We start from the raw sequence: 26416 nt of genomic DNA on the forward strand, positions 1-26416 counted from the left end.
ATGCTTTTGGGGAGAGGTGGAGAATGATGGCAGAGAAGTAGGAGAGGCCTGGTGGTACCAGGCCAGGGCATGCTGTTCTAGGTGTAATGACCACCACACACCAGGTGGGAGTCTTGCAGTGTAGCCAACAGGTGACTCTACTCCCCTCCCCAGAAATACCCTGGCCCAGGTGCCCCGGGAACGGGCAGCAGTGGAGCCCCTGTGCCCCCACCCCACCACACACACACAGGGCCTCTGTCCCCAGGAGAAATGAGACCTTACTGCAATACCGAAATGCAAGGAAGAAGTCTCCCCACACTGTGTTTCCGCATTCCTACATAACAGATTTCACCCTGCACTGTGGCACTTTGTGGGATATCGTTTGTCAGGACCTCAGGGATTTGGGGTTGAAAAACTGCTGCCCCTTTTTCTTTCCCCAGATCACCCTGCGGCCATGTGATATTACACCCCTCAGCTGTTGGGTTTTCAGTAATCACTCTGGGGGATGTGAGGTTTGCCCCTGGGAAACCACCTTCATGTCTATCAGCTCTTTTCAGATTCCATAACCTCATCCTCTGGGTTCCCAGCGCTGACCTGGACTCCTTGGCCTTGTGCAGGGGAACAGCCAGGGTGACCCAGTTAAGCCAGTCGTGAGGCCTGGAGGGAGTCGGTGTTCACTGGGGCTCTCCATCCTGGGAGCTGAGCTGTCGAATCCCAGAAGGTGGAGGGAAGCTTCTGGCTCATATAATGCCCAACTTCATTTCTGCCTCTGTTTGAAATGTACGGAGTTGTTGCTGTATGGAGTTGTTGGGGTGGGTGTTGCTTCAGTTCATTGTCTCAGCCCCAGTTCTACATCCCCTCTTAGTCAGGCACCTCTCAGCCTCGTGCTAAAATGCATCTGCTAAGCTTTTATTGAACTGGATTGTGGGGGAGTGGCCCAGGCACCATGGGAGATGAGAGAAAGCCAAACTCAGAGAAGGAGTCTGCCAGGGACTGGCCGTAAACTAAGCGAACTGTGAATAGGTTTCTGACTGAGGCTGGTGTGCTGGGTAGCAGATCCCTCAGCCCTGCTATGTCTGGCCCATTGGCGTTGCCACGGGCTGTCCTTGAACTACGATGTCTGGGAACCTTGTGTTTTAAGGGATGTTCTAAGCACAGTGGTCTGAAGCCTGCATGTCCTCTTAGACTTGTGCTAGGGGGGTTACCAGATAGGTCAAGTCTGCTTAGGGAGTGAGTGCCTGCTTATGCCAGTGAGTAGGGGATTTGGGACATTTTTCAAGGTGACCGCTTTCTAAATCAGAATATTTTATGTTTTACAAGATATCAAATCTATAAAACCATATAGTTTATACAACATCTTGGTAAGAGGAACAGCAGATGTTGGTGTTCTCACCTTCTGCGGCGGAAATTGAAGCCCAGAGTAGTTAAGTGACTTGCCCAGAGGTTGCACAGCTGGGAGCTGGGGCGTGGGCTTCTACAGTATTTATTCAGTGCTGTTTACCCTGTGTTTGGAAACCTGGATGTTTGCATTTCTCTTCCTTGTGGATTTTACTTCTTTGAAAAGCCAAACCCTGGAGTGTTCTGCTGTGTGAGTTCTCCAGGCCACAGGGAGCAGGAGAGCAGAGGTCAGTCTTGCTGAAGTGCCCCAGCTCGGGTAGGAGAAAGGCCGAAGGGTAGGGTAGAGGGAATATGAAAGGAAAGGGGAGTTTGCTAACTCAGTTTCCTGCCAAAGTGTTGTGTGAGTGTTCCAGCCTTTGGCTCAGCCAGGTCCATGGGGCGAGGCTGGACTGGATGGGTGGGTGGGCCAAGGGCACTTGTGATCTCCCCAGAGATCTGCTCACCAGGACTGAGTGTGTGAGAGCAGAGCCTGGGATATGCTGCTCAGGCCCCCAGCCCACTGTGCCCTCCCTTTTGTCCACGTAAATAGACCTGTCCTGCCCCTCCCCCAACCCCACACGACCCAGTGAAGAGCTCTATCCCCGCTCCTTCCCCCCTCACACCTGTCTTTCAGCAGTCTCAGCTCTGCCTGACATCCTACACACAGGGACTACTTCCATAGGATACAGTTTGCTCATTCAGTCAACAAACATTGAGTGCCTACTATGTGCCCAGCACTGGGGTGCAGTTGACAAGAAGTAATCATCTCTATCTTCCCATTGCTGGAGGTGACGACTTTCTAGGGCTCTTACCTGCAGACCACGTGCACAGCAGAAAACACTGTGCTACTGAGGCCAGACAGTATTCCTGCGGGGACGGCAGGGCGGGAACTGAAGTCACAGTCTGCTCCAGGTGCTGTGGGCTTTCATGAATAGTGTCAGGTTCAGAGATGGGGCAATGCCTGGGTTGGGTGGTCAGGGAAGTGTTCTGGAGAAGGGGGCCTTGAACAAGGAGCTGAAGGAGCAGGGTGCTCCAAGCTGAGTGAAGGACAGGTGCAGAGGTGTGGGCGGTGGCACGGATAAGGGGGATCTGGCAAAGTGCCATTGCCGCCCCAGGGGAGACATTCCCCTGGCAATAAACAGGCCGGAGGGGCGCCTGGAGGGCCTGGAGGGCCTCAAACGTCAGGTGAAGGAGACAAGCTAGGGGAGACATTTCTGACCACCTGCCTGAACCCTTCCTTTGAAGGCAGGAGGAACAGAGGCTTGAAGACACTTGCCCAGTGTCCCACAGTGAGTTTGTGGCAGGGCTGCTGCATGGCTGGGGACCGTTAGTGCAGCGGTGACTCTCTCTGAGGTGTGCTGGCATCTCCCGGCACCTCTGAGGCCGCACTGCCCGCCCAGGGCTGGGTGCACACCATCTTGCCCCTGGCTGCCCAGCCTGTCCCCCAGGCGAGGGTGGGAGGTGAGGCAGCTCGCCTACTCCATGCCCTGCACCCCCCAGCCTGGTGCAGCAGCTGGAGCCTGGACACAGCAGAGCAGAGTGGCACTTCCTGCATATGCTCCCCAACCCCATGTGTTCAGACAGGCTCAGGGAGGTACCCTCCCCACAGCAAGACCATTTTCAGACACCCCTACTTTAGAATGCAGACTCCCCCTTTCAGCAACGCTGCCGAGGTGGGGCTGTCCTCCCCACTGGCTGTGGGGCTCCCCGCCAGACTGAGGCACTGCCTCCTGCCTCCGCAGCCTCTTACGTTCCTCCCTCCCTGCCGGAAAGGTAGTGGGATCGCTGTTGAGGTTGGCTAGGCCTCCAGGCCCTGTGTTTCTGGACACTTTGTCTTTTCTCTTTTGTTTTCTGTACTTCTGACCGGCGCCCTCACATAATTCTCCGACTTCTGCCTGCTCAGCGTGCTCACCGTCTTTCGGCAGGATTTTGAACTGCTGCGATCAGGATGCACCGGCAGCAAGGCCTGGGGTTTGGGCCCTGCACCACTGCCTGTGGTGTTGACTACAGGCTCCTCCCCATCTTGGCCAAGTGACCTCCCTGTGCCCCAGAGGGGCTTTCTGCCAATTCCAGCCACCTACTTCTTGCTCGAGGCATTGGGTCAAGGGGTTGCCACTTGGCGCAGTGCTCAGGCTGTCCTCTCAATGGGCAGAGCGGCCATGTGCCCTGGTGGGAGGAATGCCAAGCTTTGCATAAGAGGATCTCAGTCAGTCTAGGTTCCAGGCTCAGTCACCCACTAACCAGGTAATCTCAGGCAAGTCCCATCCACTGGCTCTACCTCCTGAGCATCAGCTTTCCTCACCTGTAGAATGGAGGTGTGATTAGGAGCAAAGACAGCGGCCACAGCTGCTCTCCAGATACTAAGCTCCCCCATTCCCCTTACCATCATGCCTTCACTAAGCCAGGCAAGAAGCAGGCCTTTCATCTCCATAGTTCCAGAACTCTTAAGAGCCCCTCTAACCCCTGGGGCTCCGAGAAAAAGCCAGTATTCAGCTTAGAGGGAGGAGGCAAGGGGAATCTGACCATGCTGGCAGCTTTCAGCCAGCACTTCGAGCAGCCAAATGGGTCACTGGCTGCAAATGTCCCTGGGTTTGTAATGATGATCACAGGGCCCGTGGGCTCCTGGACACCTTTGGAATGGGCTTTGTGAGGCCAAATGTTCCACAGATTAAATTTCCGGAGCAAGAACAGCTGAGAAATAGTCTTGAGCTTTGCTAAGCCACTTCTGTGCTATGCAGCGAATGGGGTGTGTGTGTTCGTGTGTGTGTGTTCGTGTGTTCATGTTTGTGTTCTCCCCTAGGGAGGAGGTAGGCAAAAGAGGAAGACTGTCCAATCCTGAGCCTCCCTCTCTCCTTCAGTTTGCATCAGCCAATGGGACAGCTGGTGCTGCTCTGTTTTCCATGATGGTGCTGGTAACAGAAGGAATATGATTAGCATTGTGGAATTTCGTGGTAGGGGTTGGGGGTGGCTTTTCCCCCCTTTTAAAATAAAGTAATGTTTTGAAGAGTTGCCCTGGAGAACTGCTGAAAGCAGAGAGGCTGGCAGACATTTTTGGTCATGTCAGATGAGGACAAGATTATCCTAGTGAGCAAGGGTGTCTCTCCCCGGCAGCCGTGCTGTGGGGTTCCAGGGCCATTCTACCAGAGAGCGAGCAAGGGACAGTAATCACAAACAGGCCAGGATCAGTTACAACCAGAAGTATTACTTTGGACTCTTGGCTTTGATGGGGAAGAATGCAGTTTTCCTCACCCCTCCTCCCTCATCCTTCTCAAGTTAAACAAGATCTGTGAAAGCAGTCACTCTGGGACTTAAAGAGAGGCCAAAATGCAAGCCAGCCCAGGGTCCCAAAGGCCCAACATGGGAGGGTTCCACCCCCTTCCACTGGTTTGGGGGCAGGGGTTTGTCCAGCCCATTTGTTGCCTCTTTTTCTCCATGAGGTGAACTGGAGAAGACCATTTCCCCCGAATCTTTCTTGTCTACCTGGGGCATCCTTGCCTCTGTCTTGCCCGCCAACCAAGTGTCCTGACCTGTCTGTGTTATCTCAGCCAGCATTTTCTACATGTTTGTCATGAACTGAGCACAGTGGGGTTGGGGATACAATGAAAATGGCTTAGCACATTGGAGCAGACCCTGACCAGCCTGTAAAGATAATGAAATAATGGGGCTTTCAGCCCTCTTGGCCTCAAACCAGCCCTGGGGACCTGCTTCTCGTCCTCCTTTCTTTGCCTCCACCAGCACTATCTAGGCAAGCATCAGGTCACGTGTCTCACACTTGGGCATAAATAATGCTGCTCCCTGAAGTATTGATACTTTGAGAGGCATTCCCCCTGGCATTGTTAATGGGAGAAAAGCCAGGGTTGGCGACCATCTAAACCTCCTTGCCAACAGAGCCGGACTGTAGCCGACTGTTCCTTGGAGGAGAGAGAGGAAGTTGACCTCTTCCTCAGGGCTTTGCACGGGGAGAGGGAGCACCCGGAGTCCTAACGCGAAGTCTCCCTGATGAGGGCTTCACCTGGTTCTTCTGCTTTCAAGCCAGCCCTGTGTCCCAGACCTCACTGCACAGCTGACACAAACGCGCCTCCTTGAACTTAAAAAGCTTTTGGACTTTTGGTGGGGCCAGAGCATCTTGTCAACGCTGATGTGGCAGCTGGGAGGAAGATTCTAGCCTGTCCTTAGCACCCCCACCTCTCAGCCCCCATGGGGCTGTCCCACTGCTTCCAGGGTCTAGGTGAAGTCAGAGCCAGGCTGGGTGTGAACTCTGATCCAGAGACCAGGACAGAGAGGGGATGGGGACATTGTAGGCAAAGGGACAGACCAGGGTTGGGGAGCAGGAGCTGATGATGATATTTCTCACTTCCTGGGGAGTGAAGTTAGAGCCTTCCATGGCTGAGGGCTAGGACGCAGCTGGGGTGTGCTGGGCTTGTCACTGCCAAGGCATGTTTAAAGGGAGGAAGATCTTCATGGCCCACCTTGACCCCCAGATATCTGTTACCTTATTCCATCCAGGCCTGCCCACCCTAGAACCACTTCTAGAACAGTGTGTCTCCTCCAAGGGTCCTGTGATGGTGGGATGACCCCCATGGAGGCCAGGAGATGGTGGTCTGGAGGGCACGTGAGGTCAGTGACTTCCTGGCTTCCTTCCCTATCTCTCTGCCATCAGGAACCAGGATCTTCCTACTGACTGTGGGAGGGGGTTGAAAGGCTGGCTCTCTTTCAGAGTGGAGAAAACCAAACCAAGCAATTAAGCGAGCATGAAATTGGGGGCTAGAGTTCAGGTGTTCAATTCACTCCCCAACCTTTATCTCCTGCTGTGTGCCAGGCACCAAGGCCCAGAGATGAGCAGGGAAGATTTGATCCCCATGTCATGGAGCTGACAGTCTCCTGGGGAAGCAGGCATTGACCTGCTCCGACGCAGCTGAGGCACTGCAATTGCTAGTGTGCTGTGAGGCAGGGTGGTGACTCTACAGACCCCTCCAAGTTGGGGGGTGGGGGTGGGGGCACCAGAGATGGATTAGGGCAGAGGTGGGGAGAGCTCCCTGATTGGTGCCCATGGGTGTCAGTCACCACTGCCTGACTAATCACTGTAACTGTGATGAGGCTAGAATGAGACACTTGGCCCCTGGCAGCCTCTGGGTGTGGCCTTTTCTCCTTGGGTTGGGGTAGGATCTGTGCTAGACCACATCTTAGGAACTAAGAAGAGGAGATGGTTTCCAGAGGCGGGATAGACAGGAAGAGAAGGAAATGAGGCAGAAGAATCTCAGAGAGAGAACCCTCCAAAACCACACTAACCCAGCTGGGGCTCCAGGCTGGTCATCCTAGGCCCAGGGTATCCCAGCCTCACCTTAAACCCATTTTCTGCTTTCTGGAGATGACTGATACCAGAAACTATGGGAAAGACAAGAAAAGGATTGTTGAAGCACCTCCTGTATATCACACAGTGAGCCGACACCTTCTATCCTGTAATCACCACCACTGCCCTGCAAAGCACAGACTTCCCATTTTACAGATGAAAAAGCTGAGGCCCAGTGGTTCAGGTAATTTGCTCACTTCTTCCCCATACCCTCTGCTGCCTCTTGGTTAATCCTCTGCAGTTCCCTAGGGCAGAGGCACCACGGAGGGGGAAGCTGTTTTTTGTGTGCTTTTTTCCCTGCCCACCCTCTGGGGCAGCAGAGCTCAGGGGCTGCTCCTCTTCCAGCTCACGGAGGAGGGCTTTGTTTGTGTTCCCTGTATAAGACTCGCTGGCCCTGGCCTGTGAGGCTGCTTTGAATGGGCTTGGGGAGGGGCTGCTAATACGTCTTTGTGCATTCTTCAGGGAGCCTCACCCAGGGCGTGGGCTAGTCCCTCATGCCTGTGGGACCTCCCTGAGCTTTGCTTTTCCATTCCTGTGAGGGGAGAGGCCCACGTGAAAAAGGCCCAATCAGGTGTACAGACTGTGAGAGCTTGCTGGTGAGGGTATTAACTTACTGGGTGATCTTGGGCAAGTTATGCAACAAGCAAGAAGAGTCTCCCAGCCTCAGGTTCCTGTGGGCAAAGCCCTCCAGGTGAGCTGGGGGTGCTCTGAGTCAGAGGCACCTCCCCCAGTTCGGGGACTAGAGGAGGGAACACTGCCCAGAGGCTGAAGAGCTGCACTGGATTCTAGCTGGGCAGACGGCCTTGGGGCCAGGGCGGTGGGGGCTGTAAAGCAGATGCCCGGTGCTGACCCCAGAGATACTGAGGCCCAGGGAAGCTGGAGAGACTGTGGTGTGGGTGGAAAAGCCAGGGAAGGTGGAGGTAGCCTTATGCCCTTCCATCCTTGCATTTTGTGTTCAACAGCTGCTCCCTGAGCCCCTTCTTTGTCCAAAACACTGAGCCAGGCAGGGGCTCGACAGCATGCCAAGATGAGCAAGATTTGGCCTTTGTCCTCAAAGAGCTCTAGGTCTAGCTGGGTTGACAGCCAACCCAAACCTAAGGTCACAGTGCTGGGGGAACATCAGGGCACAAGAGCAGAAGGGCAGCTCACAGGGAGTCACAGGAACTTTGCAAAGGTGGTGGCTTTGAAACACGAGGCTAGGGCACAGTGATGGATCAGAAAGATAAACACATTTGGGGGCGTCTGAGCCCTGCTGGGTGTGCACAAAAGAGCAAGATAGCGTTTCTGTCTGGGCCACATGAAAGGCTTGTGTTCAGATCCCACTCTGTCACTGAGTAGCCAGTATATGACCATCTTTCTCCTCAATTTCCATATCTATAAAATGAGAATAATATTTTGAAACCCATGTAAGAAGATTGTCAAGTGGCATCTCATTTTGTTTGATTTTCTCTAATAGACAGAGATGGGCTACTATCCAGTTTGAGGGGAAACTGTATCTGGAGGCAAGTTAGGAGTCCGTCAGTTTCCTCTACTTGCTTGGAATAAGGATCCCCCCGTCCCCATCCACCTACAACCCAGAGACTCCTCAAAACATTTTCCCCCATCTCTTCCTCAGTGTAGCTCTCCAGGGGTAAGTGGGGCAGGGGGCTTTGTTTTCATGTTTCAGAAGGGTATATGGCTTGCACAAGACCCCAGAACTTGCTAGTGGCCAGGCTTGGATTTAAATCAGGGGGCTGCATATCCTTAACCCAGGGCTCCTTCTGCAGGATCAGTGTTTCCCAGAGATTAGGGCATATAAATGAGTGGTGGACCCAGCATTAAATGGCGTTGAATCTCATCATGAGAATGTTACTTCCTTTCAGTCATTTCACTTCACACTGGGGCAAGTTTCCATTTGGGACTCCTGTGTTGTTGAAACCTGCTGATGCTGTTTGACCAAGAGAAAATCTAGCCTGAAATCCGTAGCACTGTTATTTCATTGTATGTGTTTTTCCAGTTATCTTCTATTATGCCAAGGGATGCTGATTTTCCATTCAGCGTAACATAGGAAAATGTATTTTTGAAGCACACGTTTAAGGTTTTATTAAAGAAAACACTAGTACAGGTGCTGGTCAGATAGTTTTTTGCATTTGCTGCTCTATGATGCCTGATGTTTGGGAAACACAGCTTCAGGACCCCAAGCAGGACAGTCCTAGGTACCATCCTTCTCCCACAGTCTCCTAGGGTGACATCAAAGGTTCCCAAATTCCAACTGGGAAAGAAGCCTGGAAAGGCATGAGCCTTCGTGGTGGCTGCTCCCCACACCACGTGGAAGAATCCACGTTGTCAGAGAGCTGTTGACGTCAGGCGGTGCGGGTTTTTGCAAGACCTCTATTTAAAATTCCCCAGAAATTAAAGAAGGAGGGTTTGGAGGGAGGAATGCCCTAGACAAATTGCCGACTGGGTTTCTCTTGTTTATGGACATGGTCTTTAAAGTTGAAATTGCCCCCGTTTTATTTTTGGTCCAATTGAAGAGGGGCTGAACTCAGCTGGAAGGGAGGGGATGGTTGTCATTCTAAGGCTTTTATTTGAAATCATCTCAATTTTTGAGCCAAGAAGCCTCCATTTTTAGCAAAGAGAGAAAAGGGAAAAGATACACAAACTCGTATATGTGTACTTATTAGGCACTGGGGTAAACTAGTTAAGAGGATGAGAATAACCCCTTATATTTCAAATGAGTGGCAACAGCTACAGAAGGTTCCCTCAGCTCTTTTCTCCAGACTGGGTATATACATATTAGGCACCAGACACATTGCTGGGTGGCTCCCACTCTTCATTTTGATTTCTCTGCACAACCCTATTAAGTACATGCCATTTAATATTCTCTTCTCACTAATGAGGGCACTTCATCCTCTTTCATCAGCCTTTTTGAATGAGCAAGTATCATTCTAAAGTTGGTTTCCTAAAACTGTCACCCACACAACACCATGGTACATGGGATGCTTTTGTAGATGGTATAGAGAGGCAGTATGAAATATTTCTGCAACATGTAGTGAAAAAAGTTTGTCCCGTTTCAGTTCTCTTCCAAGTCGTCTGATTTATCTCAGCTCGATGGTCAGCTGTCTCTGACCCTTCTCTAATAAACCTCCCTCTGTAACAAAGAGGAAGTGGGCTGCAGGCGCAGCCCTCTTCAGCCACACCACAGCTCAAATTGACTCCATTGCTTTGTTCTCTGTAATTTTATGGTTGGGGCTGGTGATCCTAAGTGTTTACCATGATGGCAATCTGAAGTTTCCTAAACAAATTATTTTCTTGAAGTTAAAAAAGATGGATTGCTTTAAATTTATATTTACTATGTGAACCACAGTATACGTAGTTCAAGGATACAGCAAAAATTATCCATGGTGTGGAAATATCTGAGGCTTTAGAAATGCTGATCCAAAGTCACTCTCTCCCAGCAAAGCCCTCTCGTAAGATCTTGTGCCAGGAAACCATCAGCTGGGGTGTCCCTGCCTTGCCCTGCTGTGTGGGCTCGTGGAGGCTACCTGGAGATGGGGGAAGAAACCACCTGTTAGCCCCCTCTGGGGATGAGGGGGGAGAGCCACACCCATGATTCTCCTGAGAATAGGGTCTGCTTTGTGGACACTGATGGAATGGAGGAGAAGCAGGTGAAGGCACTGATTTCCCGGTTCAGATGTCAGATGGAAATTCAGCGAACCAAATAGAAAGTGCAGGTGGCTGGCCTCTTTCTGCAAAGGTAGGAACAGCTAGAGTCATCTTTAAGGAAAGCTGATTGGATGCTGTACTCACTGAGGAGTCAGACTTGGGCACCAGTCCTGGCACTGCTCCTTTTTAGCCAGGCATCTGGGCTGAGTTGCCCAGTCTAGGTGCTTACAATCTCCCAGACTCCAGGACCTTTCCTATCCTCGCTGCCAGGTAAGGTGACCCATACGACTCAAATGCCCAAGACACTTCTGTTGGAACTTAGTATTTTGGCATAATTGTGAATAGCATCCCCACATACTCCAAAGAGTATGGACAGTGAATTATAAGATTGCTGTCCTAAGCCACGTCCTTTTGTCTCTTCATTTATCACTTTTCATCTTGTCACATTTGACCTGTCATTCCATCTGTTCAGATCTCTTTTTTTTTTTTTTTGGCTCCTGATCCTGGCACAGCTTTTGCCCACAGAGATAGTGTGGCCAACACATCTCCTGTCCTCATCCTAGGACTGATTAAAACACCCACCACACGTGTTCCCAGTGGTTGTAACCAGCGAGTTATCACACCTTTGAATGTGACCTCTGTGGCCAGCCATCAGCTGCGAATCCTTTGGTGCGGCCCTACAGCCCCCAGAGGGATCCCGAGAGCCCCAACGTCCAGATGGCTCAGTTGTGACATGTCCCAGATCCACCGGGCCAGCGGGTCACGTCTTATCAGAATCCTGTGTGGTCTGGCCCACTTCCTTCCTGTTGTGTCTCTGCTCAGCGCTGCCTTGGTTGTGCTCAGAACCACTTTCCAGGCTCTCCAACCACCCCTCTGGGAACCCACATTTCCCTTGATCAGGACCCACATGGAGGTTGCTTACCTCGATTCTGGGATCCCCCTTCTTCTTTGAAAGTTGGGACCATGGTCTGTTCTGCCTCCTCTGGCCCCCCTCCCCCCTCCACATCTTCCAGGGTTGCTCACGGTAGCCTGTCTGTCAAGTGCTCTGGCCTTTTCTCACAGCCAGCTGATGAGAGCTCACGGAGGGCAGCCAATCCACGCCGCCTCCGTCCTCATCCCCTTGGGGCCACTTGCCCACCCCTCCAGGTCAGCCTTCCAGCGTGAGCCCCTGACTCCTGAGAGGAACCGCTGAGCCTCAGACAGGCCCCCTTCCCCCGAGAGTCCGCCGTCCGCACCCTGGCTCAGTCTCTTTCATCTCCCTTCCTTCTTACTCTCCCTCTTGCCTGGAACTTGAGGGGAAATGCACTTTTGTAAGGCTGAGTGTTCTTTCAGGGATCCACTTGTGAGACTTTAACCTTCCTGACGTGATTCTGAGAGGTTCACACCTCTGTTCTCTGTTTTTCTCTCTGCCGCCCCTCCCTCCGTCTTTGAATGCCTCACTGGCCCTGCAGAGCCACGTCCCACCCACCATTTGCACCCTTTACAGTCAAGTTAGAAAATACCCGTTTGCCAGACACAGAACTAGACCTTCAGTAGAGACCTTCTAAGGTCGAGGCCAAGTGACAGTGACACCAAGAGGCTCTCTCTCCGTGAGACTCCAGCACTGAAGACCACTTGCCTCCTTCCTGGCTGTGACATGAGTCACTGTGGGGCATTGAGGTCTTAGGTCCTTCTTTAAAATTCGCCATGGTTTGCACTTAAACTTTAGTGATAGCTCTTTGGTGTGCGTTGCTAGGAACCGGGTACTGTTCTGAAGGCTTTTCATAGATTAACTCATCCACCAGCACTGTGAGATGTAGGTATACTGTAGCTCCATTTTACAGATGAGGGAATTGAGGTGACTGCTCAAAATCATGCAGCTTGTAAGTAGCAGAGCTGGGCTTTAAACCCAGGCAACCTGGCTCTGGAGCCTTTGCTTAAAGCCATGATTCTCCTCTACCTGCTGTTGTATCATGTGCCGCCTCTGCCTTCCCCTGGGTACCTCACCCATGGCCTCCGCCTGCCCAGACCCAGGGCTGGGCTTTCGGCTCATCTCGTGCAGTGGGCAGGCTGGAGCAGGCTTGGGGGAGAGGTGGCAGCCGCCCAGTTCTTGCTGTCTTCTTGCCATGGTCTCCACAGAGCTTTCCAAACTGTGACGTAGCAGCCTGTGCTAATGGTCTTGGAATTCAGGCCTGAGGCGCCCAGGGAAGTTTCTGGGGCCCTGGTGGCCTGAGAGCCCCATGTGGGGGAAGAGGAGGCCATGGGCAGCAGAGAAGGGGGCTGGGTGCCAGAGGTGGGACCAGAAGAATGGGTCAGGCAGGAAGGCAGGGGCTGGGGGGTACATTGGGAGGGACCAGGGGAGCCTCTCATCCTCTCCTGTTTGCTTTGGACTGTGGAGGCCACGTGCTGAGAGCTGGAGTGTGTCTTGGCAAGAGGCTGCAGTGACAGAGCCTTCTGACCAGGGGAGGCCTGGCCCAGGGTGGCCGCCTTTCGTTGTTCTTAAAGGCACAGATGCTATGGGCAGCCTGCACTTCCCACATCTCTGTCCGTCTCAGATAGAAGCCTCAGATCTGCTCCAAGATCATGGAACAGGGATCAGGGCAGAAGAAGTCTCTTAGGGCTCAGCCTTGTGCCAGGTGTGGTGTGACCAGGTGGGTAGGACTGGTGACATGTGCTGAGCCAGGCCCCCTTCAGCCCCCTTCCTCCTCAGCATCTCCCCACCACTGCCTCCACCATCCGCCATTGGGTGCCAATAAATTCTCCATCCTCTTCTCCAAACCACACCAAGGAAAGAACATGGGAATGCCAGGACATAGCACTCTTGTAAAAGGGCCAAAGCCTGAGCCAAGGCATACCTGGAGAATGGAGGCAGGTGTTTGAGGCCTGGGACTGTGCCTCTCCTAGCTCTGACACCCCCTTCTCTGCTCAGACACCGAAACCCTCGCATAGACCTGGGTGGACAGTAGCACTCCACAGATGCTGGCTCTGGGGTAACTGGTGTTAGACATGTGAAGAACCTGGAGGGAAAGAAAAGGCAAGGCTTGGAGGTCAGCTGAAGGCTGCTGTGTTCTCCCAAACTCTGCCTGATCCTCTCATCCTGCCCGATATCCTCTGGGTGGGTGCCTAGGGCTAGTGGGAGGCAACCTGGCCCTCCTGCTGGCCCCAGCGCAGTGCTCAGGTCGTGTTTGTGCCCATCCTTGGGGCCATACGGGGGTGGGGTGGGGAAGGAGAGCCTGCATCCCAGCTGTGGGTTGTTCTCTGCAGGGTCCTGGTGCCTGGAGCAGGGCCCGGCACATACCAGGTGCTCAGTAAAGACTTGGTTATTGAGGACACCATGTGTCCACAAGACACTAATCCAAGTGCAGCGTAGGATACCAGGCAGCCCTGTGGGCCGGTCATACTACCCTGGTGTGATAAGGCTCGAGGAAGTCAGGCCTCTTCCAGGTCACCCAGTGAGCACGTGGTGAAGCCACGATCCAAACTGAGGTCTGTCTGGGGAGAGGGGCTAAAAATCCTGGGCTGGGGAGGGTGGGGAGACCTCATGAAGGACAGCACCTCAAAGGACAGGGGGAGTTTCAGAGGAGAGGAAGGAGCAGGGTCCCCCCTCCCCCACCAGCTGTTTTGTCCTAGGCTGAGCTGTGACCTCAGAAGCCTTTATTAACGTCCTAATTATGTGCAGCTGGCCTCCTCTGGCCCTAATGAGCTCATTATCCACTCTCATTAAGGAGGCCATTGTGGCCTGGTCACCCTGGGGACAGCAGTGGCCTGGGAGTGCCCGTCACTTCCTGCCGCCCTTGGCTAGGCCCAGCCCCCTCCTAGAGAGGCTAAGGCCTCCTGCCCCTCTCCTGGCCCCTCGCCCAGGTCCTCCCATCCCCTCCCTCTGTCTCCATCTCTGACTCCCTCTGTGTATGTGTGTCACTGTGTGCCTCATTCTCAGTTTCTGTCTCTACCCTTTCCATCCTCCCCAGTGCCACCATTGGAAAGTCCCGATTATGCTCAACCTGCAAAGAGGGAGGGTCTGGCTTCTGGGCCTGAGCTTTTCTGTCTTGGGGCTGCAGGTCTCCATGCCTGACCTGGGATGGCTGGTCCCTTTGTCCTGAGCTGGAGGTGCTGGCCAGGCCTGCCACCCAGTGTTACCTTCTCCCACCCTCTCCCACCCTCAGCCCTGGGCCATTGTGAACTGGGTTCTTAATGAGGCCCACTGAGCAGGGTTGGCGGCTGTGACAGGTGACATTGCTGTTCTTTGCCTCCTGCAGAGGGCTGAGCCCTGGCCTGTCAGCCAGCCTGGTTGAATTCTGGTCTTCTCTGGCACTGTGGACATGTGGGACTCACAGAGGGAAAGACCGAGACGAGGCGGCTCTCAGGGGCTTGGCCATTTCGGGATTCTTGCAGACAACTTCCCCAGCCTGGGGCTTAGAGACCGCAGAAGGAAGGCTTCTCCTGCACGTCCAGTGTTCGAGGGTTTTTCTCTCAGGGTTCCTTGACATCAGAATGCAGTTTCCCATTCAAAGGAGTGGACGTGCCCCTCATCTCATCATAAGCAAAAGGCATCTCAGCATAAGGCACTCCAGCTGGGAAGTCCTACCTGAGCAGAGGCCCGGCAGGTGCTGGTAGAGCATGGCTGCCAGGCTGGGGCACGGGAGTGTGCTTAGGGGCTCCCCAGCCAGCCCAGGCCCCTTGGGGGTTCCCCACCATCTCCTGTTCCATTAAGTTCTCTGTAACCCCTGAAAAGGGCCTGCTCCCTTTCTGCCTCGGAACCAGGATTGACTTCTTGGGCAAAAGCTGGGTCAGGCAGCCAGCAGAGGAACAGCTGCTCCCTATCTGGGCACAGATGTGGCCACTTCATCAGTCCAAGGTTAAGTCCTTTAGCAAAACCTTGATGAATTTCCTTTCCCAAGAACAGAGGCTAGGAGGATGAAAGAGAGAGGCTAGCTTGGAGTTTAGATCCATCTTCCTGGGGAAATATAAGAGGTGGCTCAGGCTGGCCCCTGGGCCTCCATGAGTGCTGGCCACCTTGCCTCCCAAATCCTGTAGCTTTTAGTCCTTCATTCAGTAAACCTCATAGCTTCCAGTTAGTGGGCACCTGCTGTCTGCCAGGCCCCATGTGTTGCTCTTTATCTTATCCAATCCTCACACTAACCTGTAAAGTAGATGGTAGTCTTACCATTTTGCAGATGAAGAAACCAAGGCTCAGAAAGGTTAATGTACTTTCCTGAGGCCACAGAGCATGGACATGGCAGAGATGGGATTCAGAGTCAGGTTTTAGGCTCTGGACCTCAGTTTCCTCATCTGCTGATCTGTTTGCTGCAAGCTCAGCTCTGCCCTAGAGACAAAATAGACAAGATACTTATAGTCTCAATGAGACTTATTCTCAGAGTGCATAAAATGCTGTGAATTGTGGGTCAGAGGGGATGCTTTGGACACTAATGGGATTTGGGGATCAGTCAGTGAGGGCTTCCTGGAGGAGGCAGGACAAGAGTGGAGGCTGAAGGACCTCTGTCCTAGGAAATTGCATGGGCTGAAGGACAGAAGCCAGGCTGAGGAGGGCCCTGAGACATGATGGGCTAGGAAGAAAACCCCAGGGACATCTCCCTGGGCCCCATTTCTCGCCATGTTGCAAAAGATAGCAGCCCCCAAACTCTGTAGATCCCAATAAATGTGAGTGTACACACACTCACCGCCCCCCGACACTCACACCCAAGTCAGTTCGTCAAGCCGTATTGAGTACCTCCTGACACACTCTCTGGGGTACACACACCACCTGGCCACCCATAGGCGCTGACTCTTAGCCTAGAATACCAGTCACCCACCACCATGCTGAGAAAGCTTCTGCCCTCTGCTAGGGCCCAAGCTAAGCTGCTTAGGCCTCATCTATTCATTCCCACAGCCTTGAGAGGTAGGCTTCATTAGTTACTGCCATGTGAGAGAGGGGAGACGGAGGCTTAGGAAGATTTGGTAGTTTCCCCAAGATCACACAGCTAGGAAGTAGCAAGCCAGGACCTGATTTTCAGTCTTTCGACCCCAGACTTCTGATTATTACTCTCTACCACCAGAGGATCCTCGCCTGTAGACTCAAGTACACACAGCCTGGATCCCTACTCATGGTGTACACACACAAAGCAAACACTCAGTGACAGGGACAGACCCACTCACAAACAGGCACATAGAGGAAGCACCAATATTTGGGGACACAGGTTCTCAAGGAACCTCTACCCTCCTGTATGTAGCAAATGTGTACCTGATCCACTTCTGTGGTTGTGAAGAGTATGGGTCCTAGAGCTAGACTGCCTGGTTTTGAGTCCAGCTCTACCTCTTCCTAATTGTGATCTTTGCCTCAGTTTCCTCATCTGTAAAGTGGGGATGATGATGACAGCAATGCTTATTTCACAAGATTATTGAAGATTAAATCAAGTAAATGTGTGTAAAGTTAGCATCTGGCACCGAGTGCTCTCCTGAGCATCTCATCGTGATCATCATCATGTGTGATACATGTACAGCCACACCTCTGTTCCTTGTGCGCAGGCACCCACCCACACGTGTACATGGATGTATCCCACCTCCCACGTACTCAAAGATACAGAGCCTTGTCCACACCTAGACACCCCCCCACACCTCCACGCTCTGTGCCTCTGCAGGAAAGAGGACATGGTATGCACTGGAGGGGAGCCTGGGAGCTCCATGGGCTGGCTGATGCCTGAGTCCTCTTGGCCAGCTGGGCTGCACCCAGGGGCGGTTCAGGCTCTAATTGCTCGTTGGTGGAGCAGCAGTGCCTTTGGTCAGGAGCCTGGTTGCAGCATTCGACTTCTGAGCTGCTGGCATCTGGGAGAGGCCTGTCAGCAGCTGTGGGTGGGCGCAGGCCCAGGGAGCCTGCCCTAGAGCCCCGACTATGTGACTTGTGCTAGGGCTCCCAGGGGGCCTGCATGGAGCTGGGGTGGGCAGCTCTGCCCAGGTTCAGCCATGCCCACCTGGGCAGTGACTGAGCCTGTCCACCTTTGGTTTGTGGAAGTGCCCACAGCCAAGCAAGTAGTGAGCTCTTCTCTGCAGGACCTGCTGCAGGAGGGATCTGAGACTTGGAGCCACACAGCCCAACTCTGCATGTGTCAGGGCTGGAGTGGAAGGCTGGTAGGGCCACAAAGCCATGCCAGGAGGATGATGAGGGTCTCTGCCCCAAGTCTTGGGGGTGCAGCAGGAAAACAGACTCTTAAGTTGCTGCCCTGGGGTGAGATGATCATAGTCAGCCAATAACGTGGCCCAGGCTCCCCAGAACTTCTGGTGCAGCAGAGATTTTGTGGTGGGAAGGACTCAGACAGCCCTGAAACATCCAAGGGGTACCCAGGCAGTGTGAGTTGCAGACCGTCATGCCCCCCTGCACGTTGGGCACCTTGGCCACACATTCAGCTCCTCAGCAAGTCCTTGCCCACTCACCCTGGTGCAAGGCCCTTCCCTACCCCCTGGAAGATTCTCTGCACAGACAAGTCCAGATCTATCCTTCCATCCCAGATCCCTGGCTCCTAGGGGAAGGGACGGAGCAGAAAGTACATGGAAAGATTACTGAAGGGTGAAGTTAGTGGGAAGGGGAGATGATGCCATCAGCAGAAAAGAGAGCTAAATCCTGAGATTATGAGGTCCTTGGCACCAAAGAGAAAGGTCCATTTGTAGGGCACATTCCCAAGATGGCCATGGGGGCAGATGCAGAGAGAGAACAAGAGGCCAGCAGGCCGTGGGACCTGCTTCACACAGATGAGGACACGGACAAGCTTGGACTGGACAAGCCCTCCTGGTGCCCATGGAGGGACTTGCCTCCTTCACCACTGCAGAGGATGACTTTGGAGCCCAGATTCCAGAAGTAGAGTGAAGGTTTAGGAGACAGTCACCCCAGCCATCCTCCTGCTTGGAGCTTCAAGTTGCCTGCTTTCCTAGGAAGCCGTGGGCTCACATGGGAAAGGAGGGAATATGCTCCCACTGAGAGCAAAAGTAGGTTACTTCAGAGGGAGGAGTTGGCAGCGGACACTTCTTATTGTTTAAAAAAAGAAAAAAAAGGCTCGGAGGGGCCAGGCACAGAGGGATCTTGGCAAATCCTCAACAAGACGCATGCATCCAAGCTCCGCTGTTCCTCTGGGCACATCCCTGTTTTGTCTGATGACAAGATCCCTGGCCCCAGCCCAGGCCCATCCTGGGGAAACCATCTCGTGGGAAGAAGGGCTCCCCTTTGAGGCCGGGCCTCAGGGCACTTCGTCAACCTACTGGGACTTGGCTTGGCTTTGAGGGTGGGGTGGAACTGAGGTGGTCAGTTTGGCAGGGGTCTGGAGGGGATGTGGGAACTAAAACCTGTGTGCTTTTGGCATTGGGACCTGGACCTGGGGAGTCACATGGGAGCCTCAGCCTTCAAGATCCTCCTAAAAGTGACTCCAAGGTGGGCATTGTGTGTGGTAACTGCTCTTTGGGGCTCTTAGAGGTTATCCTGTTGAGTGGAAGTTTGGGGAGGGACCACTTACCCAGAGTGGCTCGGAGGACTCACTGCGGTCTGTGGTAGCAGGTGCCCAGTAGGCTTGGGTTTTGTTCTCCAGACTTGACTCATGATGGCAGACCTTAGATTATGAACCTCGATTGCTGGGTAGGGATGGTGTTAGCAAGTGACTGAAACCCGCTCTGGCTGAGTTAAACAACTCAGCAAGGTCACTGGTTGGCTATAATTCGGAAGTCCAACAAGGTGGCCTAGCTTTAGGCACACCTGCACCGTAGAGTCAAATGATGTTAATAAGGACTGACTTCCTCCATCTCTTGACTTTGTTTTATTGACTTAACTCTCTCAGGATGTCTGTTCCCACATACCCCTGCAACTCCTTGTTAATGTGGGACTTAGGGTTCAGATCTCCAAAGCACCCATGTCCGTTCCTGGAAAAGACCCTGAGCCATTACAGTGTCCAGGGAGATGACAGACCTGTCAGAACATGATGGCCAGATGTGACCACCCTTGTGATCAAGGAAGCAGAGCCACAGGGCAGGGACCTCTGTGAGATGCGGAGCCCTGTTCCATAAGCTCCAGTCAGGCTCTATGGAAGACAGGGCTGGGGCCTCTTGGCAGGGACTGTTGGGGTTCCTGAGAGTGTTCCCTCAGTGTCTGGAGAAGGGGAGAAGACATCCCAGTCAGAGACCCCTGCAAGTCTGTGCCTTCTGGCTTCCTTGGGTTCTCTCAGCCACGGCCTCCTGAGCAGCCACGCCATTGTGGCCCAGGCCGCAGAGAGGATGGAGGTGCTGCCCCCAGCAGCCCGTTCCATGGCCCTCTGCATGGTAGGCCCAGAATGTGCCAGGGGTTGGGGGTGTCATGGGGTGGCCCGCACCCACCCCTCTTGGGGGAAGGACAAGGGAATTGACCTGAATCCGGCAGAGGGAGGGAAAGAAGGCATCTACCCTGGGTTTCAGAGGGGCAGTAACCCAGCTCAGGGCTGAGCCTCAGAAGTCCAGACCTTTGTGACTTTTTCTTTTCCTTTTAAGACTGGTTTTTTTAGAGCAGTTTTAGTTTCACAGCAAAACTGAGTGGAAGGTACAGAGGTTTCCCATATACCCCCTGCCCCGACACATGCACAGCCTCCCCCATCAGCAACATGCCCCACCAGAGGGGTACATTTTTTACAACTGATGAAGCTGCACTGACACGTCCTAATCACCCAGAGTCCCTGGCTTACGTTAGGGGTCACTCTAGGTGCTGGACATTCTGTGGGTTGTTCACAAATGTCTAAGGACATGTATCCAACATTATGGTATTATACAGATGTCATGGCGTTTCATGGGCTTTGCAGAGCTACCAGCAGAGTGTTGTGGAACTCCCTGGAAAGGCTGGGGTGCCATGGGCATTCAGGACTAGACCACAGGCTGTTTGCTATCCCAAGCCTGTGACATGGGGTGTTGAAAGTTGAAGACCTAGGTGATGACCGTGGGTTCTGACGTCCTGAGCAGTGGTGGGACCGCTGTCCTCTGTCTGTCTCCATTGCTGTCACAGCAGCCCCCAGGCAGCCTCCTGTCTCTCCCAGTGCTAAGCCCAGATGGGAGCACCCAGAGGCCCCCATGTGCCCCCTCCTCAGGCAGCCACTCACTGCTATGGGCGGTTACGGGGCCTCAGTGCTGCCCATGGAAGAGCCCTGGGGTCTCTTGACAGGAAGCAGTCCTAATTTGAAATAATGCACAATGTCACTATGACAGAATGTCATACAATGACAGAAAAGAGAATCGGTGCCCAATTGCTTTGGGGGCAGAGATGGGATCCTGTGCAGAGTGCCTTCTAGGAAGGGACCGAAGGCAGCTGGCGTCCCGAGACTCCAGAGTCTGAAGTACTTTGCTCCACATTTGTTTGAATGATGAATGAATGAGTGAACAAATGGGAACGAAAATGAGTGAGCTGTTATCACTTGGCTGTGACCGTCAAGGGTCACTCGAGGGTGCAGTGCCCACTTAAACTGTGATTGAAACGTCAACACACTGCGAGGCAGCTGTGAGGAACACCATGTGAAAGTACCACTGACCCGTGGTGGGAAGGAGGGCAGAGAGCATCAGAAGGTATCTGTGAGGCTTCTACCCACACGTGCCTTTGAAAGCAGAGAACGTGGTTAGACTGGAGGTCCTAGTGCGCTTGAAAGACCCTATGTGGTCTCTGTGTTTGGCCCAAGCTCCCTTGGACTTTCCTGCCAAGTGACTTTCACACGTTGGGCAGATCATTGTTTCAATTTCATTTTCAAATTTTGTCATCAGACATTTCATATGAGTGGATTGTGGTCCAACAGGCCCTCTTCTCAGGGAGTGTGAGGGTCTCTTCTTCCTCTGAGAGGAGCCTGGGCTCTAGGAGGCCAGGCGTGGGCCAGGCGTTTGCCAGGTGCCCAGGCTGTGTGGCTCTGTGCCGTCTCCTGCTCACTGCTCCTTCCCTCCCTGTCCTGGCCCCCACCCCACCTCTGCCATCTGCTGGGCTCTCATGGCTGCATTCTCTCTTGCCCCTCTGCAGGCTGGTGGTTCGTGAGCACCTCTGAGGAGCAGGGCTGGGTCCCTGCCACCTACCTGGAGGCCCAGAATGGGACTCGGGACGACTCAGACATCAACACCTCCAAGACTGGGGAAGGTAAGGGCTTGCAGTTCAAGGGATGTGGGTGATGAGGCAGGTGCAGGGAGGGGACAGCCTCTGAGTCCCCAGGAAGTGATGCCCACCCCATTCCAGGCCCCAGGAGTGAATCCAACTCCTGGACGCAGCTTTCCCACCCTTCTGCTTAAAACGACCAGAAACCCTAAAATGAGTTGGGTTATGTTCCAGCCCCTTCCCTCGGGGTCCCATCTCACGGAGGCCAACCCACAAGCTCACCTCCCATCCCAGATCTGTCCTTGCTGGCCCCACATGGGGTGAAAATTAGAGGGGAGATTCCCTTAGGTGTGGCTTTGGCGATCTGGGGGCAGAGACTGGGGAGAACAGTCTTAAGGCTAGTCCCCTAAAGCTCTCTCTTCCCCAGAAGCCCTGGGTTCCTCTGAGGGTCTCCACAGAGATCCACCTTTGCCTCCCTTACCCCACACTGTGCTCTGTGTGGCAGGGACGACCCCACGGGGCTGCATGCACACAACTTCTGCTGTGCAGTCTGCTCAGAGGCCTCTCTTCTGGGTGCCTGTTATCCTGGCCCAGGGCAGGTCTGTGAGTCATTTTTCAGTGTTGCAGGAACCCAGAGGTGGCTCTGACCCCTGCACCATCAGCCTCTCTGATTAGCTCTGGCCTAGTGAGGTTTTTCTGGATTTTTTTTCCACTGCATTTCCAAGAGCCTGCTCCTTCCCCCTCCCCCGGCCAGGACTGGCCTGGTCAGCCTGTCCATGGACTTAGGGATTCCCCAGAGCAGGCTGCCTGACTGAGCCCAGCAAGTCTGAGCCACTGCGTTCCCCGGCTGCCTCCTCCTAATGACTTCTCAGCCTCCTTTATTCTGGCAGCAGGAATGCTTGCCCCAACGGTCAGTGGGGAGTGTCCAAATAGGCACGTCAGAGAGCCAGGAGATCGCCGCCTGCCACCCGGGGCTCAGGCCACCTCCAGGCCCGCCCCTTCCTCGCCCCCCCCCCCCCCCCCCCCCCCCCGTTCCCCACTGCCCAGGCCAAAATAAGCAGCCCGCCAAGCCCAGCTCCTTATTCATCCTTCCCCTAAATGTCGGTTGCTCGGCAGGCAGTTGGAGCCCCACCCTTCCTGCCATGTAAATGCCTTATTTCAGTCCCTTGACCAGTGCTACAGCCCCTGCAGTGCATGTCTGCCTTATGATATGTTTCCAGGGACCAGGCCCCATCATGAAGGGCTTGCGTGTTCAACCCAGGTGCTTGGTCCTTCCTGGTGGCTCCCTGAGCCCTGGGTCTGAACCTGCACCCTGTCTCATCTCTGGTTCCATCATACCCCTGCTGTGAAGGATCTGAGCCCCCGAAGTCACCAGGCTTTGCTTCCTACCCAGTTCCGCATTCTGAGGGACTTCCCAGGGCTTTTCAGAAATAACAATGCCTGGAGTATACTGAGGTCTCACTGAATCCCAAGTGTCCGGCCTGGTGCTATGAATGCCTCACTGTTACCCAGGGAGGGCTCTGTTACAAACCCCGGTTTCCAGATGCAGGAACTGAGGCTTCCTCGTAATTCTCTGAGCCCTGGTCGGCCTCCTCTGCCAGTGGTCTTCCCACCATGCCACATGCCTCTTCGTGAAGCATTTTGCTTATAAGCAATTCTAGGAGTGTGTGTGTGTGTGTGTGTGTCTGTGTCTGTGTGTGTCTGTGTGTGTCTGTGTGTGTCTGTGTGTCTGTGTGTAATTTGAGCCCCACCTGGAAAGGCTGTGCCCAGATGGTCAGAGCAGAGACACTGAGTAGATGCTGGAGGACCAGGACACATCCTGGGCAGGAGAGCGCCTGAGAGGTACATGGGCACTGATGCCAGCCTGGTTTGAAGAGGGATTGGGTACTTTGCACAGAACAAGCGGTAGCAGGTTGTAGAGAATTTTGACCTCGATGGAGTAAAAGTCAGGCACCAGGGCAGATTCTGCATCCTGAGGTGCGTGTGTGCGCACGCACGACCCTCCTTAAAGTAGGTTCCTCCGCACACTTTGGTAGGACCTGTGTGCCAATACCCCTGGCAACATCTGGGCAGCTGTGAACTCCATCATCCATTGTGGGCATCTCTGCCCGGCTCTACAGAAGGGTTCAGGGCTCATACCCGACCCAAGGCCCAGCAGCTGTACTGTATCTGCCTGTCTCTGCACTGGCTGCCATGAGGCTAGATCAGCCCAAGCTGGTCCTCTCTCTGGCCACCTCTACCCCAGACCTGTGGCCATCCCATGTAGCTCCCCTGAGCCCTGTAGACAGAAATTGGAAGGCTTCATCCCATCAAAGCTTCCCTAACAAATCATGTTCCATTGTTTTGGAAAGAAAAGAGACAATTGGCTGTTAATTTTATCTCTATCATCAGACATTCTGGCATATGTTCGTGCTTGTCCTGAAGCCAAGCGTGCTGTGTAGAAGTCACAGATGTTACCAGTAGAGGGTAGGAGGGCAGAGGTGGAGGCTGAGACCCTCTCATCCATGATGCTGAGGAGGGTCCAGGCCCAACCACGGCAGGTGCTTTAGTGACCCATCACAGCTGCCGCCTCTCAGAGGTGAGCAAATGGAGGCCTGGAGTATTGTCACCTCCAGAGCCCTCAGGCCAGTTAGTGGCAGAGTCAAGACTGGAGCCTGGGTCTCTGCCTGCCCCCTGTGCCTTGCAGCAACTGGCCATGACCTCCTTTTGTCCCTGGTGGGCTGGCATTGGCACTGCCCCCCCCCGCCCCAGCCTTCCCACTGTTGGCAGACTCAGTGGCGTGGGGTTGATGGGAAGAACCACATCACAAGCTCTAGAATCTGGGCACCAGGGCCAGACCACCTGGATTCACTGCTGCCTCGATACTTAGGTGTGTAACTTGAGGTTCCTTCACATCCCTGTTCCCCGATTTCCCATTTCTAAAATGAGGAGACTGCCGACTGCACGGAGCTTTTGTGAGGCTCCAGTGAGATCGTCTTGGTACCTGATTTAAACCAGGTAGATGTCACTTACTGCTGAGGTGGCCCCAGGCTGGGCATCAGCTGAAGTGCCTCTGCCCACAGAGAAACAAGGGGGATACACCGGGGTGGGGGGGCAGCTGTCCGAGTTCCTCCTGGTCTGGCTTCACATAGGACCTCATCTCTGTGCCTCGGAGCTCACTCAGTCCCTGTCTCATTTCACACAGGGCAGGTGATGTCAGTCCCAAAGACAACTGAGGGGACAGGCTGAGGGAGGGATGGCAGCCTGCCCAGGGTGACATAGTAACCTGGCAGTGGGGCCTGGACTGAATCTTTACCCCTGACCTTTTGTCCAGGCCTCCTGCTTATAAGAAGCGGGTCAAACAGGCTATTCTCCCTCCAGAAAAGCAGGTACCTCACAGGAGTCCTTGGTGGGGTTTGGCTCGGGTGTGTCTGGAGTTTGACTCTAACTGCCAGCTTCCCTCCCCCAGAGGGAGCCTGGCACCCCCTCCTGCGGTGCCAGGAAGTGGGGGCCACCGTTCCACCTGGGCGTCCCAGAGGAAGGCAGGAGGTGTGTGGAGTGGGTCCACAGCAGCCAGGGGACCCGTGCAGATGAAAGGGGTGTGGAGTGGTGAGAGGCTGGGAGGCAGGTCCTCTGCTGTCAGAAAGCCGGAGGATGGCATGTGGGGAAGGAACAGAGCAAGGCCTGTGGCGTCCCCCTGTGTGTGCTTCACTCAGCAACGTCTGAGGGGTGAGCCACGTGCCGGGCCCTGTGCTGGGCCCTGGGGACGCAGAGATGCAGACTTTGCCCTCAACAGACTCAATCCATGGGAATGACTGAAAAAGCAAAGACACAAACAAGCCCAGGACAGTGAGAGCTATACGCCCTGCAAGGACGGGACCCCACGTCTCTCCTGAACATGTTTATTCTTCCAGGCGTGGTGCCTGGCTCATGGTGACAGGTTCACAAGCAGGTCTGGCTGAGTGAGTGGGTGGGGGACAGATGGATGTGAGCCGGTGCAGGGGGCAGGTTGTGGGGTGGGGAGTACACCCTCCTGGAAGCCATCACTGCCCAGCAGTGGCAGGAGCAGTGTTCTCCCTCTGAGGTTGCAACTGAGGGTCGTCCTTGCACCAGGCTGGAGCCAAGGACTATTTTCCCCTCTCAGGTGCTGGGATTCTAAATTCTTAGACCCTTCCAGGCTCAGGGGCATAACCTGCCCACAGGGTTTGGCTTTGGTTGAGTTATTCCCCACCTACTAGTGGTATCACTGGTCCGATCTGTGCCCATCCAGGAGGCGTGTGCACTGGGGCTCAGTCCAGGTGGTGAAGACCTGGGGGTGCAAACCTTCCCTGCCTCCATCCCTTCCCCATCCCTCCCATCTCATCCACATCTCCATTCTCTCCGCCGGTTCCTGTCGGCCACGTGTTCCATCGCCACCTCCCACACCAGTGTCCAAGAGACGCAAGGCCCATCTGCGGCGCCTGGATCGCCGGTGGACCCTGGGCGGGATGGTCAACAGGCAGCACAGCCGAGGTGACCGTGGGAGCCAGCTTCTCACCCACAGCTGCCGCTTTGCGCACGCTCACCAACACCTCTCCTTTCTGCACTGTCTCTCTCTGCCTCGTGGCCTCCTTACTCACGTTCACCAGCCAGACTTCTTTCCTCTCACCAACTGCAGCTGGCCGGGAGGGGGAGGTGGGCACAGGGGCTGCTTGGGAACTGGGATGACACTAGGGGTGGCTCTGGCTTCTGCCAACATCCTGGGGTCAAGGGTCATGTGACTTCAGACAGGATTGTGGGGGCAGCTGGACTCTAAGAAAGGCCAGATTTGCCCTGAAACTGCAGATTAAGAGAACTGAGCGTGTCTGAGTCTCTGCCTGGACTGTCCCACTCGCCCCTGCCCTTCATTTCCTCCTTCCTCAGAGAAGGGGCTCCCTCAGCCAAAGCTGGAGGACAGAGTAGGAAGAAGGACCAGCTCACAGCCAGCTCCAGGGAAACTAGAGAGGGAGCAAACTCCAGACCCCGCCTGGCCCCAGGGCACAGCCCCAACACACTCTGATGGTGTC

The 26416-nt window shown here is 54.2% G+C and overlaps 1 protein-coding gene across 5 annotated transcripts in view; it reads left to right on the plus strand.

The window, feature by feature from the left end:
- SH3PXD2A (SH3 and PX domains 2A) overlaps window positions 1–26416 on the plus strand; it is a 230861-nt gene that overhangs the window by 180554 nt on the left and 23891 nt on the right. For 4 of the 5 annotated variants that reach the window (XM_074373681.1, XM_074373682.1, XM_074373684.1 and 1 more), the window contains 2 exons: window positions 21324–21437; window positions 25800–25883. In XM_074373681.1, the coding sequence (XP_074229782.1) occupies window positions 21324–21437; window positions 25800–25883 (198 nt within the window). Of the gene's footprint in view, window positions 1–5934; window positions 5974–6724; window positions 6891–21323; window positions 21438–25799; window positions 25884–26416 lie in introns of those variants that run through there. The other variant, XM_074373685.1, reaches the window with a different exon arrangement.

The sequence above is a fragment of the Camelus bactrianus genome, chromosome 11 (genome assembly GCF_048773025.1).
Source record: "Camelus bactrianus isolate YW-2024 breed Bactrian camel chromosome 11, ASM4877302v1, whole genome shotgun sequence".
Taxonomy (NCBI): domain Eukaryota; kingdom Metazoa; phylum Chordata; class Mammalia; order Artiodactyla; family Camelidae; genus Camelus; species Camelus bactrianus.